Source organism: Capra hircus, chromosome 8, assembly GCF_001704415.2.
Source record: "Capra hircus breed San Clemente chromosome 8, ASM170441v1, whole genome shotgun sequence".
NCBI classification, from domain to species: Eukaryota; Metazoa; Chordata; class Mammalia; order Artiodactyla; family Bovidae; genus Capra; species Capra hircus.
This window is the reverse complement of record NC_030815.1, coordinates 22,142,919-22,169,504: the sequence shown is the minus strand read 5'-3', so window position 1 is coordinate 22,169,504 and position 26,586 is coordinate 22,142,919. Positions and strand designations below refer to the sequence as shown.

Sequence of the window (26,586 nt, the reverse complement as noted above, 5' to 3'; positions counted from 1 at the left end):
AATCTAACTTTGCTGCTTTGGCGATTTCGTCATCTGAAATCTGGATTTCTTATTGATCTATGGTATCATGGCAACCCACTCCAGTATTCGGTGCCAGGAAAAATGCTACAGACAGAGGGGTCCATGGGGTAGCCCAGAGTCCGACTGGACTGAAGGGACTGAGCGGTGCACACGCACGTACACACTATTAACTACAGCGGTTTTCCGAAGAGGTACGTGAAACAATGGTGAGTGTCGGAAACAATGTTGCATCTACGATTCAGTGAAACAGGCCTTAAAATTTCCTTATTATTTGACGTCTGTCTCGCCTCCCTTCCCAACTATACTCCTGGCAAGATGCCATAATAGGTGCTTAATAAATGTTGACTGAACGGAAAGAACATGTTTTTAAATTTTTTTATCCTTGGCTCCACCCCTCACAGGCAGTTTGACACAAGTCATGTAATCCATTTAAGCTTCGTTTTCCTAGTTCACAAAATGGCTGTAATAAAACCAGAGCCTGGCGGGTGCGAGGCTTGAAAGAGGAAGTGTCCTTTTTAGACCTGTTCTCTGGGCACGAGTACTCGTTTCATAAAACCCGATGAAAAGACAAGAACGGTGTCAAATTTGTTTTTTTAAGAAAACTTTTATAGCAAAATGTATATGAGAAATTTAAGGGAAAGGAAAATCGAAGCCGTTCCATTTTTTTTTTTTTTTTTAAAAAGCTTTATTTGATTCTTGCCTGCTAAATCTCTTCAGTCTTGTCCGAGTCTTTGCGATCCCATGGACCGTAGCCCGCCAGGGTACTCCAGGCAAGAATATTGGAATGGAGGGACCTGGCATTAAGACAGCTGGGAAGAAGTGGTCGTGAGTGATGTTCTTTCTCGTATTCCAATGATTTCAATAATTCTTTGGGTCCGAGCTGTCTGTAGATGGCAGAGAGAGAGAGAGAAAGACATTAGAAAACGGAAGTCAAAGACTGTAACACCTCCCTCCTCCTCTCTGCCCCTACCCCCTACCCCCTCGGCAATGCTGACGCCTTGTCCAGGGTCTGTCTAGGGCGTTTGGACCTTCCCAGCCGCCGCGGCACTGACTAGCCTCCGGAATTTCGCAGCGCGTCCGCTGCCAGTCTGGGCTGCTCCGGGCTCCCCAGGCACTCCCGAAGCGCCCGACGAGGGCAGGGAGACAGCGGTTGAACAGCCCGCGGGGTTGAGAGAACAAAGCGGGTCTATTACTAGTGCCAAGTTGTTTACCACACATAACTCCAGGCGACTGGGGGCGAAGGTGTCGCCGCCTTGCCTTTCGAACGTCCCCAGGTAGCTCTTGCAACTCAGAGCGATTCAGCGAACTGGCGTAAGCAGAGAGATCAGGGTTGCTCGGGCTCAGGGGTGCTCTGCAGTCCTATTGTCTTTTTTCCCAGACACCCCTTTCCCAAAGCGGCTAATAGCTCCCTAACGTTTCTAGAACAAAATCTGTGTATGTGTTTTAATATTTATTTATTTGGTGCCCAGGGTCTTAGCTATGACATGTGGAATATTTCATCTTCACTGTGGCATGCGAACTCAGTTGTGGCATATGGAATATAGTCCCCTGACCAGAGATGGATAAAATCGGGGTGTCTTGCATTGGGGAGTCTCAGCCAATGGGAGAGCAGGTTGATCTAACATCCTTTTTTGGATTTACTGGTTCACTACCTTATCTGGTCTCTACCCTTCTCTTTGATCTCTCTGTGCTTTCTCCATCTGGCCTTCCCATCTTCTTAACCTGCCACGTTCTTTTTGGAGTTAAGTCTTTGCACTTGAGAGTTTCCCTGCCTCCAGTGGCTAATCTCTTCTCATAAGTCTGGTTCTCTGACCACTCTTAAGATAGCCTCGCCTCCTATTCACACTTCTCTCTTATCCACCACATTAGTTTTACAAACTCACTCTTCCAGATACACGTTATGTTGCTTAAAAAGTCTAGTTTCCCGGAATATAAGCTCAGGGAGGGCAGGACTCCTGTTTTGTCTTGTTCATTTCTGTGCCCTACCTAGACTGGGGCTGATCACACAGCAGAACTTTGAAAAAGATAAGAAAGAAAAAAGAAAGGGTAGGAAGAAGGGGACGTGGTAGGGAGAGAGGAAGGAGGGATCATCCCTACTTGGGTTAAATATCTTAGGCTTGATTATTCATTTGCCTGTGGCCCAATTTGATCATCTAAATCCTTCTCCTCTTCAGCTCCTCCCAGTTCTTACTGCGCTCAACAGCCCTCTGATTGGCCTCTGATCCTTCTCTGGACTTCCCTGGTGGCTCGGACAGTAAAGCGTCTGCCGACAATGCGGGAGACCCGGGTTCAATCCCTGGGTTGGGAAGATCTCCTGGAGAAGGAAATGGCAATCCACTCCGGTTTTCTTGCTTGGAATGGCAATCCTAAGAACAGAGGCCCCTGGTAGGCTGCAGTCCATGGGGTCACAAAGAGTCGTACACGACTGAGCGACTTCACTTTCTTTTCACCTTCCTATGCCACTGCCTTAGGCAAGCTTCAATTTCAGGAGAGAGAGGGTAGCAGGCTAAAGATGCGCGTGCCTCTCATACCCAAGGCGCAGCGCTCAAGACATCTCCCCAAAATCCAGAGCTAGCCTCTACACTCTGTCCTCCTAAGCTCCCCTAGAGCACGAGGAGCCTAGTACCCCAGTTGTGAGCCAAAACAGGATAGGGTTCGGTCTCTTTGAAGTTATGGTTTACCTTAAATTTTCGTGTAATTTCGTATTGATATAATGCTTTAGATAGATAAAACAATTCTGTCTTCAGAAAACTAAGAGTAAAGTTGGTATTTTAGGCAGGTAGGAATGAGGTGGGGGAAAGGGGGCCAAGGGAAAAGAAGTTCTTGTGGTTGTAGAAAAAGGGAAGGAGGACCACATTCCCATCATAACAGAATGCTCAATCAAGGGAGGGAAAAGCGTAAAAGAGTGTTTCTCATAGAATGCAGCAAATCCCAGTGCGCAGAGGTGGGGAGGTATCCGCTCCAGTTGCCCTCAGAAACCACTGGGGGAGCTCTGGAAAACTCCACCGTATTTCGCAACAGCGTCGGGAATGACAGGTGTCTGCCAGATGATGCCACGAGACGCTGACTTTGGAAATCCCAGGCTGGTTCCGCGATCTTGGTAAACTAATGGGAAAAGTGAGAGCCACCGAATGGATGCGGCTGCAGCTCATTTCCGGGAAGAGGGGCCACTCACTAGACCTGGAGCCTCCGGGGTGTTCAGTTCTCCTCAATCTAGTCTAGCTGTGCAGTGTGTTTAGGGGATGGAGGCCCGGTTTCTGCGATGGGCTTTAACGTGCGGAAATCCATCTTGAGATATCCCCGTCCGCAGCCCTAACGTGGTGGCGCGATCGGAGACTGGGGTTGTCCCACAGGTTGGCAGGGTGAGCTAACATCAAATAGCCTACTCTCCTGAGTCCAACTTTCTCTTCTGAAAAGTAAATGCTCTGGGAAGCGGAAGCTCTCTGAGTTCAAACTCGTGGATCCACCACCTCACCTGCGGGACCTTCCGCGGAGTCTGCGCGGGCGTGGCTACCGCCTTCTGTGCTCTCCGTGGCCGCGTGCAGGTACCCGGCGACGTCGCGGTGGCCCCGCTCCTCGGCCAGGTCCACGGGCAGGCGACCCCAGGCATCGCGCACATCCAGCCGCGCCCCGGCTCGGTGCAGGGCCACCAGCGTGTCAAGGAAGCCCTCCCGGGCGGCGTCGTGCACCGGCCGGGTGAGGGTGGCGGGGTCCGCGCAGTTGGGGTCCGCGCCGTGGAGCAGCAGCAGCTCCGCCACGCGGGCGCTGCCCATCATCATCACCTGCCAGAGAGAGCAGAGTGGTCAGGACGGCTGGGGGCAGGGGCAGGATTAAAGAAACTACTTGTAGAACCCGTACTCCCTGCAGATGCGCTTACGATCCGCAAGAATCTAGTTACTACTTTTTTTTTTTCAGTTACCGACTCGCTTAGCCAGTTCTCCTACCTATTCCATTTTTTTTTTTCTGTACACACTGTTATATTCTTCAGCATTTTGCGGGGTTCCAGCCACGAACAGAACACTACCAGAGTCATAGATAACAGCAAAAGGGTGAGGAACAAACTGACTTCTACTACAGCCTAATCTCCTGTATTTTATTTTGATATGAAATTATGCAAGGCCCAGAGACTTTGTATGGTTCACTGCTGTATGTCCAAGCCCAGAACATGGTACTTGTTTAAAAGTAAAAATGAAAAAAAAAAAAAACTTAATTCTTGTAAAACGTTAAGCTACCCTTGATTTCCCTGAACGTTAAACTTCAATTTCTTGAAGTATAAAATGAAAAAGTTTGTCTAACCAGTCCTAAAATTCCTTCTTCTGGTAAGCTAAATAATGTTCCCCAAAGATGTCCATTTCCTGATACTCAAAAGCTGTTAACATACTACCTTATGTGAAAAAAGGGACTTTTCGGATATGATTAAATTAAGGATTTTGCGGGCAATTAACCTGTACTGTCAGGGTGGGCACAATTTAATGACAAGTTTCCTTATAAAAAGATCACAGTCAGAGAAGATATAAGAATGGAAGCAGAGGTCAGAGAGAAAATGCAGGGGCCAAGAGCCAAGGAATGTTGACTGTCACTAAACGTTGGGAGAGGCAAGGAAATGGATTCTTCCTTAGAACTCCCAAAGGGAATGCAACCTTGTGGACCCATTTTAGAATTCTGATTTACAGAACCATAAGATAATAAATTTATGTTGATACTAAATTTGTGGTAATTTGTTATAGCAGAAATAGGAAGACACCTTCCAAGATCACACTCTGAGACTTCATTAAAGAGGAGGTGCTCACTTCATTTGGTTCCTAAATAATCTTTGATGATACAAGAGCATTACCAAAGAGGAATTTTGAAATATTGTTCACAATCACAGCAACTTTGCAATTTGAGTGTTATACATTGGGTGGAGGTGATAGAACATTCTTTTTTAGGGTAACCATTATTTGGTTACATTAGCTACACTATATTGAGGAATTATTTTTTAGTTGAGTTCTGTATTAAACTTGAATTAATTTGTTCAAACCAAGGAATCTTAACAAGTTATACTATGCTTGTTGAGTTCTATCCTAGAGAAAGTGAAACTGATTTAATTTTCAAAAAAAAACCCACAGAGAAAATTTAAGTGAACCAACTTGCAGCTACAAAAAGAAAAACTAACATAGTGCATTAGAAGAAAGAATTTTTTAAAATAAAAACTGGGGAAATTTACACTATTGGATTTCTCATGGATTATGAATTAATTTCCAAAACAAAGGGGCCACACCCAAGGACACCATAATCTTTTGGAAACTCTACTATAAGTGCCAGAGCTCATATATATATATATATGTATGGCTCCTTCCATGCTTGTATATAATGCAGGTGAAAATATATTACATGGGTTGGATAAATGAAGTCCTTGGTCTTAGTCATTAAATTGGTTAAAGGTATTATTATATGCTACAGTATTAAAGTATGAAAAGTAACATAATATTTAAATCATAGTAGCAATCCAAAGCAAAAAGAAAATCATTCAAATGAATATTTCTAGGGTACTTAAGTCAAACTGAAGATATAAATTTAATTTAGTCATTAAAATTTTTCTATAAACTAAGTATTTTTAAACACAAATTTGGTTAGGGTTCAAAACTAAAATCATATCCCTTTTGTCGATGCCCTTATCCTATTTAAAAATAATTTAAAATTAATTATCTAACTTTCTTTTTGTATTTAAACAATAAAGTCTAATATAACATCTTTCAGAACTAGAAGGCTGTAACACCCAGTCTGCAAACTGCTGGTAAAACTTTAGAGATATCCAATTATGAATCATGCATGCATTTTTTAAAAAAAGAACTCATGCTTCTCTTCTACAACCATTCAACCTTTTTATCTCCAAATCTCTCCACATTTCAAATCCCAAATAATCTCAGATTTGAGGATATTTTATTTTTATTTTTGTATCTAAAAGTATATAAAATATATCTGTTCTATGTAGCATAGTTTGAGGAAAGGACGATTCACTTGTGAAATCACTTGTTAAGTTCCAGGTTGAGTTACTTTCCCTTTGTCTTGTTATGCTGGAGTTTTTGCAGTGTACATTTCATATAAATATTATTTTTCAGAATCAGAAATCATTGTCGAAACCTGGAATAAAACTGGAGTGACGGCCAGGAAGAATTTATTTTTAGCCCCAGATTTAGGAAGTTAGTGAAGGCAAAAAACACACACACACACACACACAGAAAAACGAACTCACAACTCATCCTCACACATACAAAACTGGAGTGGGGAGAGGAGAAATGACATTTTTTAAACTATGAGGAACTGAAAACTTCCCAGGAAATTAATGTATACCAAGTAAGTTTAAAATACCCCAAAAGGTAAGAGACACTCAAGTGGTAACTAAATTGGCAGCATTATTTCAGGCATAATTGCATTAATTTTTTTTCATATATGTCTATTTCCTAAACAAGCATATATGTTCCTTACTCTGTTAAAAAAAATAATAAACACGATATATGGTTGCTTCTGAATAATTTCAATCGACCTTTATTCCAACTTACACAGCAGTAGATTTCCACTGAAATCTCCCTCTCACCGCCCCTCCCCCCCCAACAAAGAAGTCGATCAGCTCCATTCACAGTTTTATAAGTTCGGGAGTAAGTGGTCCAGCATGTCTTACTGTCTTTATACTCGTACTCCAGACGTTCGTCAATTTCGCATATCGGTCTATATTAACACACGTAGGTTCTCCCTTCTAGATCTTCACACCGTTTTAGAGATCTGAACCCCACGCGCCTTCTCAGCCAGCTCCGCGGCCGTCCTGAGCCCCCTGAGAGTCGCCGAGAGGTCTCCGATCCCGAACTCGGTCTGAAAAGTCTCCCCTTTACCAAGAAACGCTTACCTGGTTCCGACTCACTGGCGGACCTCGTCCTCCAAAGCCTCTCGCCATCCACCCACCCAGCCGCCCACCTTTCCGCGGCAGACCTGCTGACCCACCTGAATCGCGCTTCGACCGTAACGGTTCGGCGCGTTGGCCGACGCTCCCGCCTCGAGCAGTGCCCGTACCTCGTCAGCCCGGCCCCGCGCGGCGGCGGCGGCCAGCGAGTCAGCCGAGGTCTCCATGCTGCTCCCCAACACTCGCCCCTCGCTCCCTCCCTTCCTCCCGCCTGCGTCGAGCGCGGGCGGCCCGCCCAGGCTGCTCCTGAGCAGCCCGCCCCTCCTCTTTCCTCCTACGGGGCTGGCGGAAGCGGCCCCCAGACTCGGCCCCTCGACTCCTCCCGAGGAGTCTTTCCACCCGGGGAGCGCCCTCCGCGCGCTCTTCCAGGAGGCGCCCTTTGCTCCTAACGAACAAGACGTCTATGAAGTAGCCCCCGCCGGGCCTCCTCGGTCACAGGTCTGCCGCCCGCGCGACCCGAGGCACCGGCCGGAAGCTGTCCGCTCCGGTAGCGCGACGGGACCGCGAAAGGAGGGCTCCCTGGGACCTCCTCCCCGCCCCCCGCCCCGCGTCCTCGCGGCCGGTCTCCGCGCGCAGCGCGCCCCCACCCCCATCAGAGGCGCACGCGCGGCTCCGAGCGAGTTCACTCCAGCCAAGTGAAAATTCCTCGCGTATACACCCTGAGTGGCATGAGACAACTGCATAGGATTCCTAACTGCCAAGTTCGAACCAGTGTGTTTGGAGTCATAGGCAAAGTTATTGCTTCCTCTTTTAATCAGAAGAAACAGCCAGCTTGTCCTGGCCCCGAGCGCCCAGGATAGGTATCAGCCATTCCACCATGAGGCTTTCCTTCTTGGAGAGGATACACTCCCCCTCCAACGCTCAGCACCAGGTTTTCGAGCGCTGGCTCGATTATGCCAGAAATTCTAGCTCAAACGTCCCTTCTGGAGAACTGGCTCACGCGCCAGGCTGTGCCTCCCTCCCTCCACAGACATGTAAAACGGATGTCGGGGGAGAGCGTTTCCTAGGCTTGCACAATGCCTGGTACTAGTGCCCAGTATACGGGCTGGCTCCGAGCAGATGAGGTCAATTTAAAAGGGATGGTGGAGATTTCTACCTGTACGCAGACAGGAAAGTGGCAAGGGTATCCTTGGGCTTAGTAGGCTCTGTTTTCAATAATTTCTCCTACACCAGAAATCATGCTCATTGCTCTAGGGACAGGGCTGCATTCGGAGATGATTCAGAAAGCAGGCTCACACACTGTCTTGGTGCCACTTCTGTCCACCTTTCCTTCCTGTTGGAAAAACCTTACACTTTTCTTAGTTATAAAATGGAGGGGGGGAATAAGAGGTGTCCCTACTTCCTAGGACTGTTTTGAGTTTTAAATGAATTGAAACACACATAAGCATTTAGAACAGTATCACACATCCTAAGCTAATGCCTGTTAGCTCTTAACTTATCCATTTTGAAGATTTTGTTGCAATCTAGGAGACAGAGAAGGAAATGATTTAGGTAGAATTATCAATATTACATATAAAAGGGCAGGCAAGAAAACCTTAATCACTGAAACAATGATGGACATCTTCCAATGACCGACATATTTAATGAAAAGTTAATGTTTAATCTGTCTGCTAGATAACCCAGCTCTGTTTTAAAAGTTATATTTCAATTCCTACTTGACTCCTCTTGAAGACCCATAATACTTGACTATACTTTCAGTGGCTGTTAGCTTAGGCAACACATGAGGTTTTAAATAATGACAATTAAAACACTTATGGGACTGGGACGTCAAGTCCATTATAAAATCCACAATGCATCACTGTGTTATTTATATTTTCCTCCAGGCACCTCTCAAGTATGAGAGCAACAATGATGTGGAAATGTAAACATCTTCTAATGTTGCTTAAGGTATTGTATGATAGAGGAGGGGAAAACAGCAGTTGTGGTAATGAGATGGAGGGAACAGATTTCCCTTGTAATATGTCTGGCTTTTTAGACTAATATCAAAATTAAATTAAACCATTAAAAATAATGGTTCTTAATCTTAGGGCAGGGAGAATAAGCTGTTGAAAGCTATATACCCTCTCCTCCAAAAATAAAATATGCAATTTTATTTAAAAAGTGTGTTCACTGGCACATGTAACTTTCAGGGAATTCAGTAATTCCTCTAAAATTCAACTATAGATTCCTACATCAGGAACTCTTTAAACTCTCATGCAATATATTGGACTGTTGATGAAGGAAACGGGTGCTCGAACAATATAAAAACATCCACTGGATGCATTACATATAGATATAGAGGTTGATTTTCTTCAAAAGCAGGTTTTAGACAGGTATGCACTAGCTCCAACACTTACAGTAGAGTTCGCTAAAGACATGGCATCCTTGAGTGTGGCCCCCTTGTTCTAGAAATTGACCCCATACTCAGCCAGCAATCTTGTATAAATAGGTAACTAGCAATAATATGAAAGATTGCCTAGTTTTTCTTTTAAAGAACTACCAAACTCTCAACTTACTCATGTATATTAGATCAGACCTGAGGGGAAAAAATCTCAGAAGAAATAAAATATAAAACCCAGGATCCTTGTGCTGGTTATGCTAGTCTCAGATCCCCCATCTGTAAAATGGAGTCATATTTTATGGATTGATAAAATAAGATGATACATGTCAAAGAGCTTTAAAAATTCTAAAGTTTGTTGGTTAGTGTTATTACCCTTCTCAAACTTCCTTCTCTTCCTTGAGAATGACATGGCCTTATTTAGGTTTGTGCTGTGCTGGCAGTTTTGAAAATCTACACGATGAAATAAAAATCTGTCTCAATTCTCATCTTTTTTTTTTTCACGATTGCTCACCTCTAAAAATGAATGTTCATTCAACAAGCTCAGAGGTTAAGGGTAGAGCACTGAGTGTGGCGGGGGGCGGGGAAGATATGAAATGTATGGTGCCTGAGTTAGAATGCCTGGGTTCAAACCTACACTTTTCACTTAATCGCTCTATAACAAAGTAACTTAATGTACTTGGAGCTCAGTTTTTTCATCTGTGTAACTGGGATAATAGTACTTGCCTCAAACAGTTGTTGTAGAGATTAAACGAAGTATTATATGTAATATGTGTAGAAGAGCAAAGAGAAGCGGAGGATGACACAAGAAAATGAAAATGGAACCAAGCTCATTCTGTGGCTTAGGCAAAGTATCCATGGATGATGAAAGCTTATCTTAGTCTTAAAAAATGTGAGTATAAAGATATAAAAGTATAAAGATGTTCCAGGCAGAAGTGAATGCAAAGAGGTTTGGGAAAACAGAAAGTAATTTACTGGGATGCATATGAGAAGCTACCCACTCCAGTGTTCTTGCCCGGAGAATCCCAGGGATGGGGAGCCTGATGGGCTGCTGTCTATGGGGTCGCACAGAGTCGGACACGACTGAAGCGACTTAGCAGCAGCATGTGAGAAGCTGGAAAAGTAAACTCCTGAAAGAAAAGCCTGCAAAGGAGTCTGTTAAATGCTGCTTACATGGATCAGAAGGAAAACCAAGAGTGAATGGGATGTTAAGGAAGTGGAGACACTGTGTAGGCCACTCTTTCACAGATTAGCTGCGATAGTTCAAGGCACGTGTGGTAAGAGGAGGCAGAGGGAAGGTAGAAGAGGCCTGAGCACACATGTGCACTAAAGGAAGAGTACCAGGTGACAGGAAGAAGTGTTAGGAGAAGAAAAAGAGAGAGAGAAATTGAGGACACAGGCAAGATAGGGTATTTCTGGGGACCTGAGGCACCTAAAAAGTCAGGAAGAAATGGGGTACAAAGCACACGGAGTGATCATAAATTTGACGCAGGAGATTCAGCTAGATGTGGGAAGGGAGAAAAGGTCAGGGCAGGAAGGAAGTTGAAACACTTCCTTCTGTGAACAAAGAAGCCTGGCTTGTTTACAGTGATGATAAGATGGTGGATTAGGAAGTGAGAGTGGTGAAGATTTAGGATATCTGTTGGGAAGAAAGAGGGATAGGCTAAGACAGACTTAGAAACTGAGAAGCCTTTCCTTCAGCCTGGAGAACCCAGCTGAGGGTAAGTGACACTACCAGAGCAGTAGGTGACTCTTTTATTTAAATTAAAGGAAGTCTTGTGATGATGGTGCTCCTGTGACCCTACAAATCAAAGAATAGTAATTCTAGATGTGACTATTAATTCAACACACCACCAGAAAGAGAAAGAAAGACATTTGAGAAGGTGTTAATAGTATTCTGAAATTAGGTTCTGGTTCTTACAAGCCACTGCAGGATTCACAGGGTATGATATGCATGATATGCCCACACATCACTTGAAATCATTATTTTATCAGGAAAACAGAGGTTATTGGATACATAACTCTGACTTGGTGACAGGACTGTCTGACAACTGAAAGTCTTGATTTCACTAGCTGACATGTTTTTAAAAATTATTTTTAATTGGGGGATAAATGCTTTATAATACTGTATTGGTTTCTACCATATAACAACATGAATCAGCTATAGGTATACATATGTCCCCTCCCTCTTGAACTTGCTTCCCACCTCCCACACCAAACCACCCCTCTAGGTCACAGAGCACCTGATTTGAGCTCCCTGTGTCATACAGCAAATTTTCACTGGCTACCTAATTTTACATATGGTAATCTATGTCTATGTAATGACATGCTTTTCCACTGTGAAACCTTTTGAGACTACTCTTAGCTTCAATGTCCACATCTTTAAAATGGACTCTATTTTGCTCTACCTTTCTATCTCATGAGTGTGTTATACCAAGTGAGGCAATATGCATGAAAGCATACATCTCTTTACTGTATTTAATATTAGTATTGTTATAAAAGAACCATTCAATATACAGCTTGAGGTTAAAAATAAAAAACATACAGAATACCCTTGGACAGAAACAAAGAAGCCTGTTAACTGTAGGGAGAAGAAAAGGGGTACGAGGATAAGCATGTGATTTTCTTTTCATATTCTATGACTTATATCGTTGGAATTTTGTACTATATGCATATATTAACCATCTAATTAAGTAAACAGTATCTTTTATTAGACAAATAAAAGTTGTTTTTCGGAAAGCCATTATTCATAATGTTATTTGACAAAGATTAACTGAGTTTGTACTATATGTCAGGCACTTGGCATATAGTGGACACACTATAATTGTGGACACACAAAAAAGAAGGGTCCTTAGTCAAGAGGGTAAATTGGTAACAACCATCAACATGTTTGATTCTCTGGAGGAGAAAGGTGGTCTGGAATTGGGATGTACCCTTCAAGGGAGCCTACATTCACGGCATAGGAGGAGGAAGACACACTCTGATCTGTGCACGTCAGTGTGCACACTGTAGTGTGCTAATACACTTCAGACTTGTATTATCAGGAAAAAGATGTTGTGTTTCAGGGCCTGGAGAGGTTCCAATCATTAAGGTGATCTCAGTAGGAAAAAGCTTATCAGAGCCGGTATGCTCAGTTAACAGTGCTTCTAGACATATCTGGGTTGAGCCTGAATAAATGGGCTCCAGGGTTGAATGAATGCAGATGGTGACTGCAGCCATGAAATTAAAAGATGCTTACTCCTTGGAAGGAAAGTTATGACCGAGCTAGACAGCATATCAAAAAGCAGAGACATTATTTTGCCAACAAAGGTCTGTCCAGTCAAGGCTATGATTTTTCCAGTGGCCATGTATGGATGTGAGAGTTGGACTGTGAAGAAGGCTGAGCGCTGAAGAATTGATGCTTTTGAACTGTGGTGTTGGAGAAGACTCTTGAGAGTCCCTTGGATTGCAAGGAGATCCAACCAGTCCATTCTGAAGGAGATCAGTCCTGAGTGTTCATTGGAAGGACTGACGTTGAAACTGAAACGCCAATACTTTGGCCACCTCATGTGAAGAACTGACTCACTTGAAAAGACCCTGATGCTGGGAAAGATTGAAAGTAGGAGGAGAAGGGGACGACAGAGGTGAGATGGTTGGATGGCATCACCGACTCAATGGACATGAGTTTGAGTAAACTCTTGGACAGGGAGGCCTGGTGTGCTGTGGTCCATGGGGTCGCAAAGAGTCGGACATGACTGAGCGACTGAACTGAACTGAACTGAAAGCAATGGAAGAATAATTTCAGGCACTCCTTTTAATATACAAAGAGATAGTAAAGTAAAGAAAAGCCCAGGCCTAGCTCCACCACCAACTTTATCACCTTGAGAAAGTAATACTTTATTCTGGTGTTGATATCTTCAAAGTGGGCACAATAACAGCTGTACCTCAAAAGAGATTTGTTCAGCCAAGAAAACTGCCCCTCAAAGTGCCCCCTGGGTAAGAATTCTAAGAGCTTAGTGTCCAAGCTTGGCATTTTAAATGGGAAAGAACTTTCTTGGGTGAAAAATGACAAAGAACACAAGGTTTTCCTTTAATTATTTATTTATTTTCCCACAGGGATAAAATGTAACTTTAGCAGAAGGGGAGATCTCTGAGAAATGAAGCAGATCTCTGTAACAGGTTAGTTAAAAATAGGGAATGTGCCCCCAGAAATGATATCTTTGGAAAATTCAAGATGGAGGCATGTTTTCTTCTCCCCCTCCTGTTTTAAAAACTATTCTCTAGTTAAATTCAATACAGCACAATTACTGAGTATCTGTTATGAATAGGGCACTCTTTCAGGGACTCTATGATTTTTCACTTGCACTCTGAATTATTATAAAATTTATCTTCCTGCTCAAGCAGGATGTGGGCAAAGAGCACAAAACACAAATTCTCTTTAACTTATTATAAACCCGACGCATAATTATAGATAAGTCCCAATTTCTCAGTCCTGGTTTCCAAAGTATTAATTGGGTGTAGAATCTGCAGTACCTATCATCATTTTCCCAAGATGATTTTGAGGACACCTTGTAAGTATATGTTATACAGCAGCTGTCTTTTCCAAAGTGTGTGCAAAACATATGTGATTTTAGATCTGTATAAGGAGTTTACTATTAAAACTATTTCTAGAGTGGACTCTTGTGATATGAGGACTCTATAAATCATGAAAATGATTAATCTCTAACTAAATTGTTTTGTAAATGTCTGTTTTAGTTTGTTGATAAGTTTCTTTTGTTGAGTTACTTATGCTTATCTGTGGCTACTTAGCAAGTTGAAAAAACTAAAAGGTAGCACTGTATGTGTGTGTATGTGTCTCTCTTTATATATATATAGTATGTGTATATATAAGTATATAATATGTATTTGTGTGCATACATGAATAATTTGTTTATATGCACAGAATATGGAGAATTAGAATTAGCCTCATCCTGAGGGACAAAATAAGTAAAGCATATAATTAGAGGAGAGAGAAAGAAGGAAATAGAAACAAGAGAAAATTCATTCCAAATTGCCAAGAAAATCATAATGGCTACCATTATTGAACCCCAACTATGTGATAAGCATTAAGCAGCTTTAGATACATCATTTCTAATCCCACCACTATCCTGTGGGATAGAGAGTATTATCCTTCTTTCCTAAATCAGAAAAAAAGAAGCTCAGAGTGCTTAACTCACAATGCACAAAGAGATGCGGTTCCAGCTCAAGGTTCCCAGTTCCGTCTGAGAGATGCACTAGGTCTCCCTGCTGATTGATTTGTACAGTATGTAGTGGACAACTCAGCAGTGCTTTCTCTTCTTTGAGAACTATGCCATCAGGCAGGTTGTGAATTCTAGACCAAGGTGACAGGATCTCCACTTTTGGGAATTACCATGCTTCTGTGTGATTATTCCTGGCCAATAATACACATGGTGACAGAAATTTGGATCTTGAAGTCCCCTCAAAATCACTTAATCCAGTCCTCTCATTTTTGAATGACTTTTTCCTGATTATAGTTCACATATGCAAAAAAGGTAAGAAACGAGCTTTATAAAGAAAATGAAAAATTATACTACATAGAAACAAGAACAACATTTTGAAATATTTCCTTCCTGTCTTTTATCCTTGCTCAGTTCTTGTGCATATAACACAGTTTTGAAATGAACTTTTCCTCTTACTCATCGTTAGAGCATTTTCCCAAATTCTCCAAAATCACTTTATAAACACTACTTTTAATTTGCTGCAGCATACTCTACTTGGGAGAAAATGTTTACCTACTGATGCCCCTGTTGTCAGATATTTAAGGTTTTTCAAAAATTTTGCAATAAATAGTATTGCAGATATTCAAAGTATAAGTCTTGTGACACATTAAAAAATTGTTTTTCAAAAAGTTACCCCTTTTATTTATAAATGGAGGGGTAATGCATCGCCATGGTTACTCAGCAAGTAAATGTTTCCTGCAGATCTTAAACCCAGTCCTCCTTCATGTTCTTTCTTGGGCCACAGCAACTTACTCTGACCGTGACAAATGTGGTTGGTGAGGATGTCAACCACACCCTTAAATAATGATCTTGGAGAAGACACAAGTGCAACATGGGTAATGGAACAATCTTAGTTTTTATACTCAGGTAGCCCTCATCCTTCACTGACCAGTTCTGTGGACTTGAATAAATGACATAAACTTTCTGAGCCTCCATTTCCTTACCTCTCGAAGTGGGGAATAAAACATATCTCATAGGGTTATTATAAAGAATATAGAATGTCAGATATAGAAAAATCCAGGTACACAGTAGGCTCTCAATAAATGGAACTTATTTTCTTTTTTTTAAAAAAAAAGGATATGACATTTACTATCATCTTATTCATTTAGACCATCTGTCAAATTTTTTTTTTCTCATTACTGTACGTTCTGGCAGGTATCTGTGGATTGAACAAGCAAACTCCTTTCCAAAAGGTGTGATTAATTCTGTCTTCTTTGAATTCTAATCCCATGAAAACAAAGCTTCTTTGTAATCATGTTGGCTGTATTATAATAAAAGTACTTCCACAAAATCTTTCATTAAATCATGGGAAGTAACAAAGGATTGTGTCCCTATGTTCATTCAGTGTTTCCCCTGCATTCATTGCCACCCACCACCATTCCCTGGATTGCAGTTCAAGCAGAAAGTACAATGGAGAAACTATAGGCAAAATTGTAAAGTTTACCTTCTCTAAGCTTCTGTTCCCAACCTCCCTCTTTTTTCTCCTTGATGGGATAGATTTTCTCCTTTCAAACATGAGTTGCTGTCTTAATTGCTAACCTTGAAGACATATAGTATTCCCGCATACAGTATGCTGACGCTTGTATGTGCTAGTATCAACTTGAGAAAGTGAAATTCACAGAGAAGTAACATTGTGTTTAGTTTTTACTCTTGGTGGAAGTTGAGTGTTCATGGTTGATCAATAGGGTTTAACGATGATACTCTAATTTCCAGTAGCCTAATACTTGAGTATTCTAATACATCTATATTGAAGCTTTCCTCTTCAAAGGGAGACCTATTTACCACCCTCCCCACAACTATCCTTTAAGAGCAGACTGTCTTCTTGGGGCTCTAGAGTCTAACTGTTATCTTCATTTTTTTTTTTTTCTTTCCTGGACTTCTGAAAATTCTGAAGCCAAACTACCGTCTGATATTGTAAAAGATCATAAGAAAATTTTCTGTGTTGGATCACTCTTCCTGGAGTCACATTCTTTGCCCACTATGGGATTAAACTGCTCTGGAAGGAATCAACTTCATGATCATATACGTCAATTCTGAATAAATTATAAAATGCTTTCTATTCATGTTTTAGCACCTTTCACTTACAGATTTAACATTCCCACTTATGCTTTTCCCTTGAGACTCTAGATTGAAGATATACTTTTATAGTTCTCTATCTTATGGTTAAGATGATAACTCTCAGACTTTATTTTTCAAAAAAATGATAATGGGATTTTTTTATGTTTACTCTGCACTAATTTTATATACCTAAGTCAATTTTGCCCAAGGAAGTATATTCAGTATATTTTGTCTCTTTGATAGCCTACTAAACGTGAATAAGAATAGTTGGAAGTTATCTTCCAAGGCAGACATTTTGAAGGTTTTGAGGATGACTTTAACGTTTCTTCCCCATTTTCTGTCCACCACACACACTCACACACACTGCTGCTGCTAAGTCACTTCAGTCGTGTCTGACTCTGTGCGACCCCATAGATGTCAGCCCACACACACATGCTCAAATACACACACACACTCACACACACAACCCTATGCATGCACATTTTTTACCAAAGAACTTTTAGGAAAATCTGTGCAAAAACTATTGATTCAGATACACTGCAGCAACCTTTCTGAAGGAATCAAGAACCCATTATGCGTGTTCCCTCCAAAAATTATTTGGGGTTATTAAATTTTTTGATAAGTTAAAGGCAAGCTAATAACTTTTTTCAATTTTCTAAAACCAATTTAATTTCTTATTTTAGAAAACAGAGATTCATGACTATTGTTAATATCTATTTAATAATTATGAATACTAGAAAAGTTTGGGATCACACTACAAAGGCCATCATGCAGGGATTCTTTAAACCTTTATACTGATTTTCTGCATAAACTTACCTGACACCTTGGAATACATCAGGGATTTGAATAAATATACATATGTTTATTATGATATGCATATCCTTTAAAACAGAGTTCAGGAATTCCTAGCTACTCTAAATAATTATAGTTAAGAAGGCATTTACTGTAAAAGTAAACTAATGTGCTTTTAAGGATGTAGTTTAATTAGGCACTTTAATAAAAGCTGACCAATGTATGTGATGGATTGAAAGTTTACAATGCCTCTTTACATATGCTATTTGTACTAGTTCTTACTGGATGAGTACTAGAGGGTACCACCTCAGGTTTACAGATGAGAAAATGGAAGCACTGCGAGTTTTCAGTATTAGTCCTAATACCACACAGCTAGTAAGTAAAAGAAATCACATACCACATATTACAAGAAAGTGACATTTCTACTTGGTGCTTCAACTGATCCCTATGCTGGTTGCATAGGTTTCCTAGTTATTGATCTTAAATTGAAGCGGAAGTGAGTAATTTAATTTATAAGGAAGTTTTGAGTTAGTTTTATTCTGGGCAAGATACAAATTTCTAAAACAAGTTAATCTTGTTTTATTATGAGATTCAGAGGCTTTTAGAGCCTAAAAGGGACTTCAGTTATTAAACTGCCTTATTTTTCAGAACTTTTTCATTCACCTAATCAATATATATTTGCTAGAATATATGTAGCTGATGCTGAATAAAATGTAGATCCAAGAGAGTTAAGCAATTTACAAAATAACTAACTATAAGAGATGGAACTGAAACTATATGTATAGTTATATATAACATGTATATATATAATTATATATAATACACATATATAATATGTGTATATATATATAAAACATGTATTCACTCAAGAGGCAGTTATAAAGGGCTAAGTTAGGGCATTTAGTGCAAGAAGCACACCTGGTTGAATTTGGCATGTTACTAGTCAATGACTTTTGACAGACCATTTGCAACCCAGTCTATGAAATAAGAGAATAAAACCCCTAGAACAAAAGGAAAATGTGACAATTAAATGAAATAATATAAGTTGATGTGCTCTATTACTGTTAATAATCTCCTCATAATTATTTTGAGAGAAAAAAGAAAGCAAACTTGACCATATACTTTTAGAAGAAAGTTTTAACAAGTTTCTTTTCAAAAATTGTGTTACATAAAATAAATTCAGTTTCAACTATTCAGTATGTAAATTGAATGGAGTAAAATTCAAAGTGTCCATGTTGCATGTACATGTAACAATTATTTCAGAGTTAAAATATACTGCTAGTTCTATAGGCTGGTAAAGATTTGCAACTGGGGGGATACCCTGTTTTGGGATAGTTGCTGTTTCTTTAAATTGGGTGAAAGAGTTGTACAATTGCTGAGTCAGATGATCTGGCAGCCAGAGAGATTCAGAGCAAGAAAATGGTGGCACTCAAAAAAAGAAAGTAAAACGTAAGTTCCCCCCCAATAAACCAGCAAACTAATAGGTGTAACATTAGAAAAATGTAGTTTAAAAGCAGAAAAATTATGACTATAATTGGGAAAGCATAATATTGTAGTTTTACCCATAATTGCAAATTCTTTTTAAGCTTACACTATTTCTAAATATATTTTCTCCTCACCAACGTGTTTTTACAGACACAAAGACCCATCATTGTGTCTATAAGTGCTTTATTCTGTTATGGGTACATTTTACTGTAATTTGCCTTGATCATAAATAAATATAATTTAAACCTGTAAAATACTTCTATGTTTTCTTTTCCTTCTCTTAGATAATTTTATTGTGTTATGTTTATTGCTTGGTTTCCGATTTGGAAAATAAAATAAAATGGAAAAAAATCCCATATTACTTATTACTCTATCTATCTAGCACTATCCATCCTATGTAAACAACCGTAAGTATATATAGTGCTTCAAAAAGATATCATTAATGTCTTTTGTGGAAATTTTCTGTCTGGTGCTACAAGCTTTAATGCACAAGTATATCCTATTACATCCTTTCCCCTCAAATGCGTTCTGATTGTAGAGACCTGGCATCTAAGAGATGATCTTTTCCAAGTCACATGGAGAATCACATAATACTAATAAAGGGTCCCCTTCATTTGGTAAAATAGCTCCTCCAATGATTTATTCAGATTCTCAATGTCCTACCTGGGACCCAAAGTGTGATTCTAAAGTTTTAAATCTTATCTAAAAGTCTGAATTTCAATTTAAAAGTAAATAATCAAAAATAAGTTAAAAAAAAACCAATGTTGGCCATATTTGTCCCAAGGAGCTATATCTTAACAGAATCCCTCTCAAATGCTTTAAAATGCAAGTTATTGGGACTCCAAAGCAAATCTGCTCAGTTAGATATTCTGAGAGTGAATTACAGAAATATGTATTTTAAAGAGCAGTCTAGGTAATGATGCTGCTGATAACCTTCGCCTTACTTCTTGAACTTCACTGATTATTCTCATGATTAATTTAAGAAAAGACATATTGATTTACACCACTCTGATGGCATAGCTTTGTTAGTTTCAATTTGCTTAAGAGATTACATATCTTTGTTCATACAATGCTGAACCTCCACAATCTGCAAAACTTTCCTTCCTTGAGAAAAAAAAAAAACACCTCTGGCTGTGCAATCATTTAAATAAATTCTGAGATTTTCTTTTTAAAGGTAAAGGGGGAAACTGAGAGCTAGTTGAAGAAAAATTAAAAAGTCATTTGTAATAAAAATTTAAAAATCAACTTATTCTTTTCCAAAGGACCTCTGAGGCACTGTAATTTTCAATCTTGTAGTTGACACTTTAATTCTTCCTTTCTATTACTTCTTTCTGATTATGTAGTCCTGCCCAACTGCAACAATCACTCCAGTTTTTATGCAAACTGCACTGACAAGCAGAGATTATCTTTGCTCCTTCTTTCTTTAAAAAGCAAATGTTATTGACATATAGTAAATTCAACAATTGTCAATGCACATGGGATTGCTGAACAAACTTTGAAAGACCATGAATTAGGATTCGGAGCCTCTGCGGAGGCCCCCAGTTGGTGGGCATTTTCTAAGGTAGAGTAGTCTTTAAAAAGAACTCCTTTTTCCTGCTAAACAAAATATTTATTACTAAGGTTGTCTCCATCAGTTGGCTTGCTGACACAGAAGCTGACCTTATTTTCAAACTTACTTTTTTTTTTCATTCTGATAAATATCTTTTCAGTGTTTTAACGAAGGAGAAAAGTTTTCAAATACCAGGAAAGCTTCAGTATAAGAAGAAACCTACTGCGAGACCATATCACTGGAATATTACGGACCGTTCTTTATACCACCTTGCATCCCAGACAGAGAAACAAAGAAACCCAGGCCTGTCAACACTCTGGCCGCCCCCTAGCCTGGAAGGTAAAGGAATAGTCACCAAAACTTGGAAGTGCACCTCGGAGTGAACCTGTCCCATCTCGCTCTCACTTTCGCGGGTTGGGGGGCGGGGGGGAGGCCTAGTCAATTTCAAGCTGGAGAGGAGACCCAGAGATGTCCCCTGTCATGCTTTCAACCCTCTGAAAGCCACGAAGCCCACTCAGACTCCACTTGCCCTCACGCCTCTCTCACCTCTGTCAGCCCGCGCCCTGCTCTGCGTTTAACCCTTGCTCTGCTCTGTTACTTTGATGAAATATTACATGCGGAAATAGCTGTGGTGAGGAGGAGCGAGGCCCAGGGAAGGCTAAAAGTAGAAAGGGCGCGTTCGAGGAGTTGGGTGATAAATGGGTCAGCGTCTAGCTCTGGCTGGAGGGTCCTACCCCAGCGGCCAACAACATCCGAAGCATCTCTAAGAATTGATTCGGTGGGGATATGAGTCAAGGATGGTGGCTGGGGTTGAGAAGCGAAGGGGCCGGTACAGAGCAACTTCGAGTCTCACTTCCTTCTAGACCTCACGTTGAGGTCCTGGCAACAACCGCGGAGACCCCAGCCTAGCTTTGGGAAGTGGCAAACCCCACTTTGAAGTCGTCTAGAGAGGACTTGGGAGAAGGGATCCGGAGAAGGAGGCAAGTGCTAGAACTGGAGAGGCCTAACATCCAGGCGCCTTGAAAACAGGTAGAGCCACCCATTTATCAGTTATTTAAAAACGAACTACATTGTGAATAGGGACAGCGTGCCCTAGAGTCAGAACCCTTGCAGACTCTCTCCAGACCTGAAAGTCACCTTCTTTTTTTTTTTTTTTTAGTTTTTTATTTTTTTAATTTTCAAATCTTTAATTCTTACATGTGTTCCCAAACATGAACCCCCCTCCCACCTCCCTCCCCATAACATCTCTGTGGGTCATGAATATTTGTGCAACAGAATACTTTCCTCATCCTTTCTAAGTAAGGTCTTAGTTCGCTGTACTATAGGAAAATAAGGTTTTTATCTTTTCTTTCTTTTTTAACTGGTGATGGTCATAGCACTTTGGAAAACTCAAAAGTATAATGAAAAGATAAAAGACCACCAACCATCTTGAGGAAGCCACTATAAATATTTTGTTATTGTGTGTGTGTGTGTGGAGAGAGAGAAGCAAGAATAAGAATTGTTTACTGTTACTGCTTTAAATCGTGCTTTTAAAAAATCACTTAATTTTATAATGTAATAATTTTACATTCTATTAAATATTCTTAAAAAACATGATTGCCTATAATGATCCAGATCTGAAATATTTCAGACCTAATTCCAGAGTATAATTCAAAATAATTTAACAATGTGATTGCTAGAATTTTAGGCAATTTTCAATTTCTTGCTACTATTTGTTTGTATCAATTTTTGTCAGAAGTTTTCTTTCCTTAAAATGATGCCTACTTGTAGAAAAGCTAAATAAAAGTGTATGGGTATTTAGAAGCTCTTGATATACAATGTAAAAAATGTTCTTGCTGGTGAGGTGTTTACGAAAGTGCATTAATCTTCAGTCAGTAAACAGACACAGTATTCATCATCAGGTATGTGAAAATCAGAATCTAGAGAGCTATAGGTTTTTTTTTTTTTTAAAGCTATTCAATATTAGAATTTTATGTTTAGAAAATGAAACTATACCCATTGTTTACATAATTTAAACTACAGAAAGAAAACACCACTAAAACTTTTTATCAGGCTGGATTTTGGAGCAGAGAGGATTCTCTGGCCTAGAGTGTTTTAGGATGGAGTAGGGCAAATGAGGTTGTTATGCTTTTCAAAAAGGACTAAAGGTTTTAGAAGCAAAAACACTGGGCCAAATGTTTAGCCTTCCTTGAAGAAAGTATATTTTGAGATGATACAGATCACTTTATTATCAGGAGTCACTCACATGTTGGGAAAATGGTTTAGCTTAACTCTATCATGGTAGTTACTAGTGATAAACTAATACGTAATTAGCAGACCTGTAAAATATTGTGGATGCAGACAGCAATAGGCTGTGTTGAGAATGGATAAACTAATACATAATTAGCAGACCTGTAAAATATTGTGGATGCAGACAGCAATAGGCTGTGTTGAGAATGGACATTTTAAAATTCGAGTCCCCAGAGAAGTAAATGAATATTGTCTTATTTCTGATAGCTAAAGATCATGTACACATTGGGAATAATGGTTTAAGCTAACTGTATAGTGCTTACCGTGAGAGAACACTGTGCCGTTAAAGGAGGGGAAAACCCCTAAGAGTTCCCAGATAGCAGTAAACAAATAAATATTTAATTTCAGAAAAGTATGACTATTTTATAAATACACCAAGGTAGAGGTAACAAGTCAATTAGTGTAATTCATCAGGCATGTATGGATAAGAAACTAGTAACATGAAATTTTATTATATACAGTTTCCAGTCATATAAAAAAGTCATAATGAATATATTTGCAAAACTATAAAACTATGTTAAACTAACAATACCATACAGGTCAGCATTAATGTTAAATAATTCATACAAGTTATATTTTTAGCCCTGTGGCTCTCAAGGAATTGTATGAGTCCCAACATAATTACCATCCACATATATTGTTAAATCAGCACAACCGTAGACATAATATATATAATTGTGAAATATAGAATTACATGCCATTTATAATGAATACTTCCAGATGTTTTTTATATATGTGTAAAATTTCATATACGAAGTTGGAGAATTGCACATATTTTCAAAATATTCTATTTTATCCAAGCCATGTGTTCTGACATCAGATATTTGCTGAAAATTGGGCTTTTCATATGATCATTGCATTTTTAAATAGCTTTCATTCCTGAAAATTGACTTATACTTAATAAGAAATAAATGGCTATTTTCAATGAACCTATCATTTTTATATTTTAACTCTTTATACAACAAATATATTATAAAATGAATATTTCTCTAACTTAAAATAATCACAATATTATCTTATGTACTCCTAAAATAGAAATCAAGTAATTACAGTATTTACATAGGTTAAAAATTTCTATCTCATTACTATAGGTTTTTGGATGCAACTTAATAATTTAATAAAATAGCTTTATAGAGAGAATAAAATTAAAAGTGAAGATATTAAAAAACATATCATAGTGGCTAAATGCTTGCTGGTACAGATAAAGCACCGTTTAAAAAATGGGATTCTGTTAGTGTTTTAAAATGAATTGAAATCAAATCCAGCAACACCCCTTGAAATTTTTTACAAGCTACTTCTACCAATGCTCAAAAATAACTGAACTTACAATAAAAATATGAAAAAGAAAATGTGTACTTTCCCTATCAATTGTTGTAGATTTTCGCCAATAGAATTGAGACACCTAATTAAACACGGATAGTGTTAACAGTTTTACATTTACATGTCAAAAAATCTACTAACGTTAAAATAAAAAAATTAATTCCCCCCATGCTGGCCTTTGCTTTTTTCAAAACACATATTCCCAGGGAAATAACGCCACAAAGAAGGCCACAAAAATGAAGCCTCACTAAATTGTTTTTGGATTTTTTATCCTGGTTCTAATTAGGACTCTCTATATTGTAACTATATATATATATTTCAACTATTCTGGTCATCGACTGTGTAAAGAATTATCTGATGTGAGGACACAACCTCCTAGATTTCTGTTTTTCAAGAAGTAGGCCTCATTTTGGGCCTTTTAGTTGGGGCCTGAGATGATTAAAATATGATCGATGCCATCCTTGGGCTCCACACCGTAGTTCTGGCTTCTTCTAAACATATGGGCATTGTCCCGACTCTAGATAACACCAGGCCGCTAAAAAAGAAATCTCCATCTCACTACGAAAGTCAATCTCTCCTTTGACTTGAAAAAGCAAGTGATTGCTCCTCTTAGAAGTTACTGATCCTGCGATCAATATTACTATTTCGAGAATAATAGTAATATTTGAGGGCGCGAGCCCCCACCCTCAAACTTCCCCCACTACTGCAAGGAGAAAGGGTTGACCCGGCATGAAGAAAAAAGGCGGCCTCCAGAAATCTAAGACCGTTAGTAATACTTTCCTTCAGGGCACAATAAAGTGCTTTTGAAATACACCTTGTGTGTGGATGTGTGTGTTTGTTTATTGATTCCCAGTCAGGAGTGACTGACTTCTAGAGTAGGTTTGGAATCTCCCGGTTTCCCCCAGAGTTTCAAGAACTTAAGGAGGTGTGTGAAGGGGGCTCTGGGCTCAACATGCTGGGAGAACTGCACCTCGGAGAAATTGTAACCCGTATGCGGAGAAAGTGGAAGGAGCCTCCAACCCCCGTTACAGCCTCCTCCAACCTCGTCCGAGGTGACTTATCTGTGCAATAGATTACATCAAACAAAATCACCCAAGGGCCGAGTGCGCCCCGGGATTTTCGAGGCCTTTCCTACCTGGTGTAGGATGCGGTTGCTGCGCTCTGCGCTGCCTCCTCACTAGCATCAGCACGAGGGCCACAGCGGCCAGCACACTCGGCGCTGCCCACTCACCCGCTGGCCGCGCGATGTGCACCGTGACTCGTGGTGGGCCGCCCGCGCGCGGAATCCTCACTGTAATCGAGAACCGGCGCACCATGTTCTCGCCGCCTCGGAGCTCGGCGACCGCTGCGCCGCCTTTTGACTTCAGAGGTAGGCAGCTCGGCGCCCGCCCCCCGAGGATCGCAGAGACCCACGCGCAGCAGCCCGCCCATCCCCGCCCCGCAGGCGCGCCCCCGCCCGGGCCGGCGCGCGCTCGCTCGCCCCCAACCTCCTGGGAGCCCAGAGGCACTGCACTGAGCGCGCGCGGGAAAGGCGGGCTGAGGCGCCGGGCGGCGCGCGCGGGAGGCTAGCTTCCTAGGTTTCTCTCTCTTGCCCGCGAACCTCTCCTTTTCCGACCTGTCCACACTGCCCCCCTCCCCTACCCCGCCACCTTCCCACCCAGCGCGGGGGAGCGCCACGCGGTGACAGCTCTGGGTTCCTGACGCCACAACGCATCTCCAGGCAGCCCGCCCCCCTCGCAACATCCGTCACCTGACCCGGCCATATCAGGAACCGCCACGGTCCGGCTCGCGTCCCTGCTTCCCTGACCTCCTTCCTTTATTCCTCGCGCCCCTCGCTGGGGTGGGGGGTCCTCCCTTTCTTCAAACCGGATTATTTAAAAAACAAAAAGAAAGGAAAAAAAAAAAAAACCCGCAAAGTCATCTCTTGGCTCTATCCGCCATTCAGGAGGCTGGATGTCAGTTTTTGAAAGAAATGGCGCTACGCTCCACTTCTAGATTTGGGAAACCAGCGGAATTAAAGGAAACTGTTGAGACATCTGGACACTGCGTGGCGCTGGCGCCACTGGAGCGGCGGGCCCCGCGCCGGACCAGGTAGGCGGAGCCGAACCCCAACTCCCGCTGGGTCGGTGCGCCCCTTCCCCTCCCAGCTCCACGCGCTGAGGAGGGTTCTGGGCTAGGCCAAGAGTCCATTCACCAGGCAAATTTTATTTTCGGTTTTGACATCCCGCTCAGCGAAGCATCTGAACGCTTCTTCCTCTTTCCTCCTCCCGCCGTGCTCCCCTCCCCCACGGCTGATCCCCGCTCTCCGGGTGTCCCTGCGTCCACCGGTCCTTCCTCCCGCAGCCTTACCCCCCTCCTCCCTCCGGCCCCACGCTCGGACGCGCTTCCCTCTGGCTGCCCGACTCCCCAGCGTGGTCCCTCTTCTCTCTCCTCGCCTCCCTCCCTCCCTCCCCCCTCTTTTCCTACACATCACTGATCCTTTCTTTCTGGACACCCCCCAACCCCCTCCCGTGCTGCTGTGGTCCACCCGGCACAGGAAAGCGGGGGAAGGAAAGGAAAG

At 41.1% G+C, this 26,586-nt stretch overlaps 1 protein-coding gene and 1 long non-coding RNA gene across 3 annotated transcripts in view; one reads left to right on the top strand and one right to left on the bottom strand.

Moving 5' to 3' along the window:
- On the bottom strand, positions 739-25,810 carry LOC108636541 (cyclin-dependent kinase inhibitor 2A-like). Of its 2 annotated transcripts, none has more exons than XM_018051900.1 (3): positions 7,000-7,333; positions 3,497-3,803; positions 739-905 (listed from the first exon to the last, which is right to left on the bottom strand). In XM_018051900.1, the coding sequence occupies exons 1-3, from the start codon at positions 7,123-7,125 to the stop codon at positions 880-882; spliced, it is 459 nt and encodes a 152-aa protein (XP_017907389.1). In that variant the 5' UTR covers positions 7,126-7,333; the 3' UTR covers positions 739-879. The 2 variants fall into 2 exon arrangements, with proteins under 2 accessions (XP_017907389.1, XP_017907388.1); XM_018051899.1 differs by lacking the exons at positions 739-905; positions 7,000-7,333 and adding exons at positions 25,162-25,317; positions 25,684-25,810 and having other exon boundaries at positions 3,503-3,803.
- The window catches only part of LOC102173187, a 66,615-nt gene continuing 65,813 nt past the window's right edge, over positions 25,785-26,586 (top strand). The window contains exon 1 of the long non-coding RNA XR_001918424.1: positions 25,785-26,117. This is a non-coding gene — a long non-coding RNA (uncharacterized LOC102173187). The remainder of the gene's footprint in view (positions 26,118-26,586) is intronic.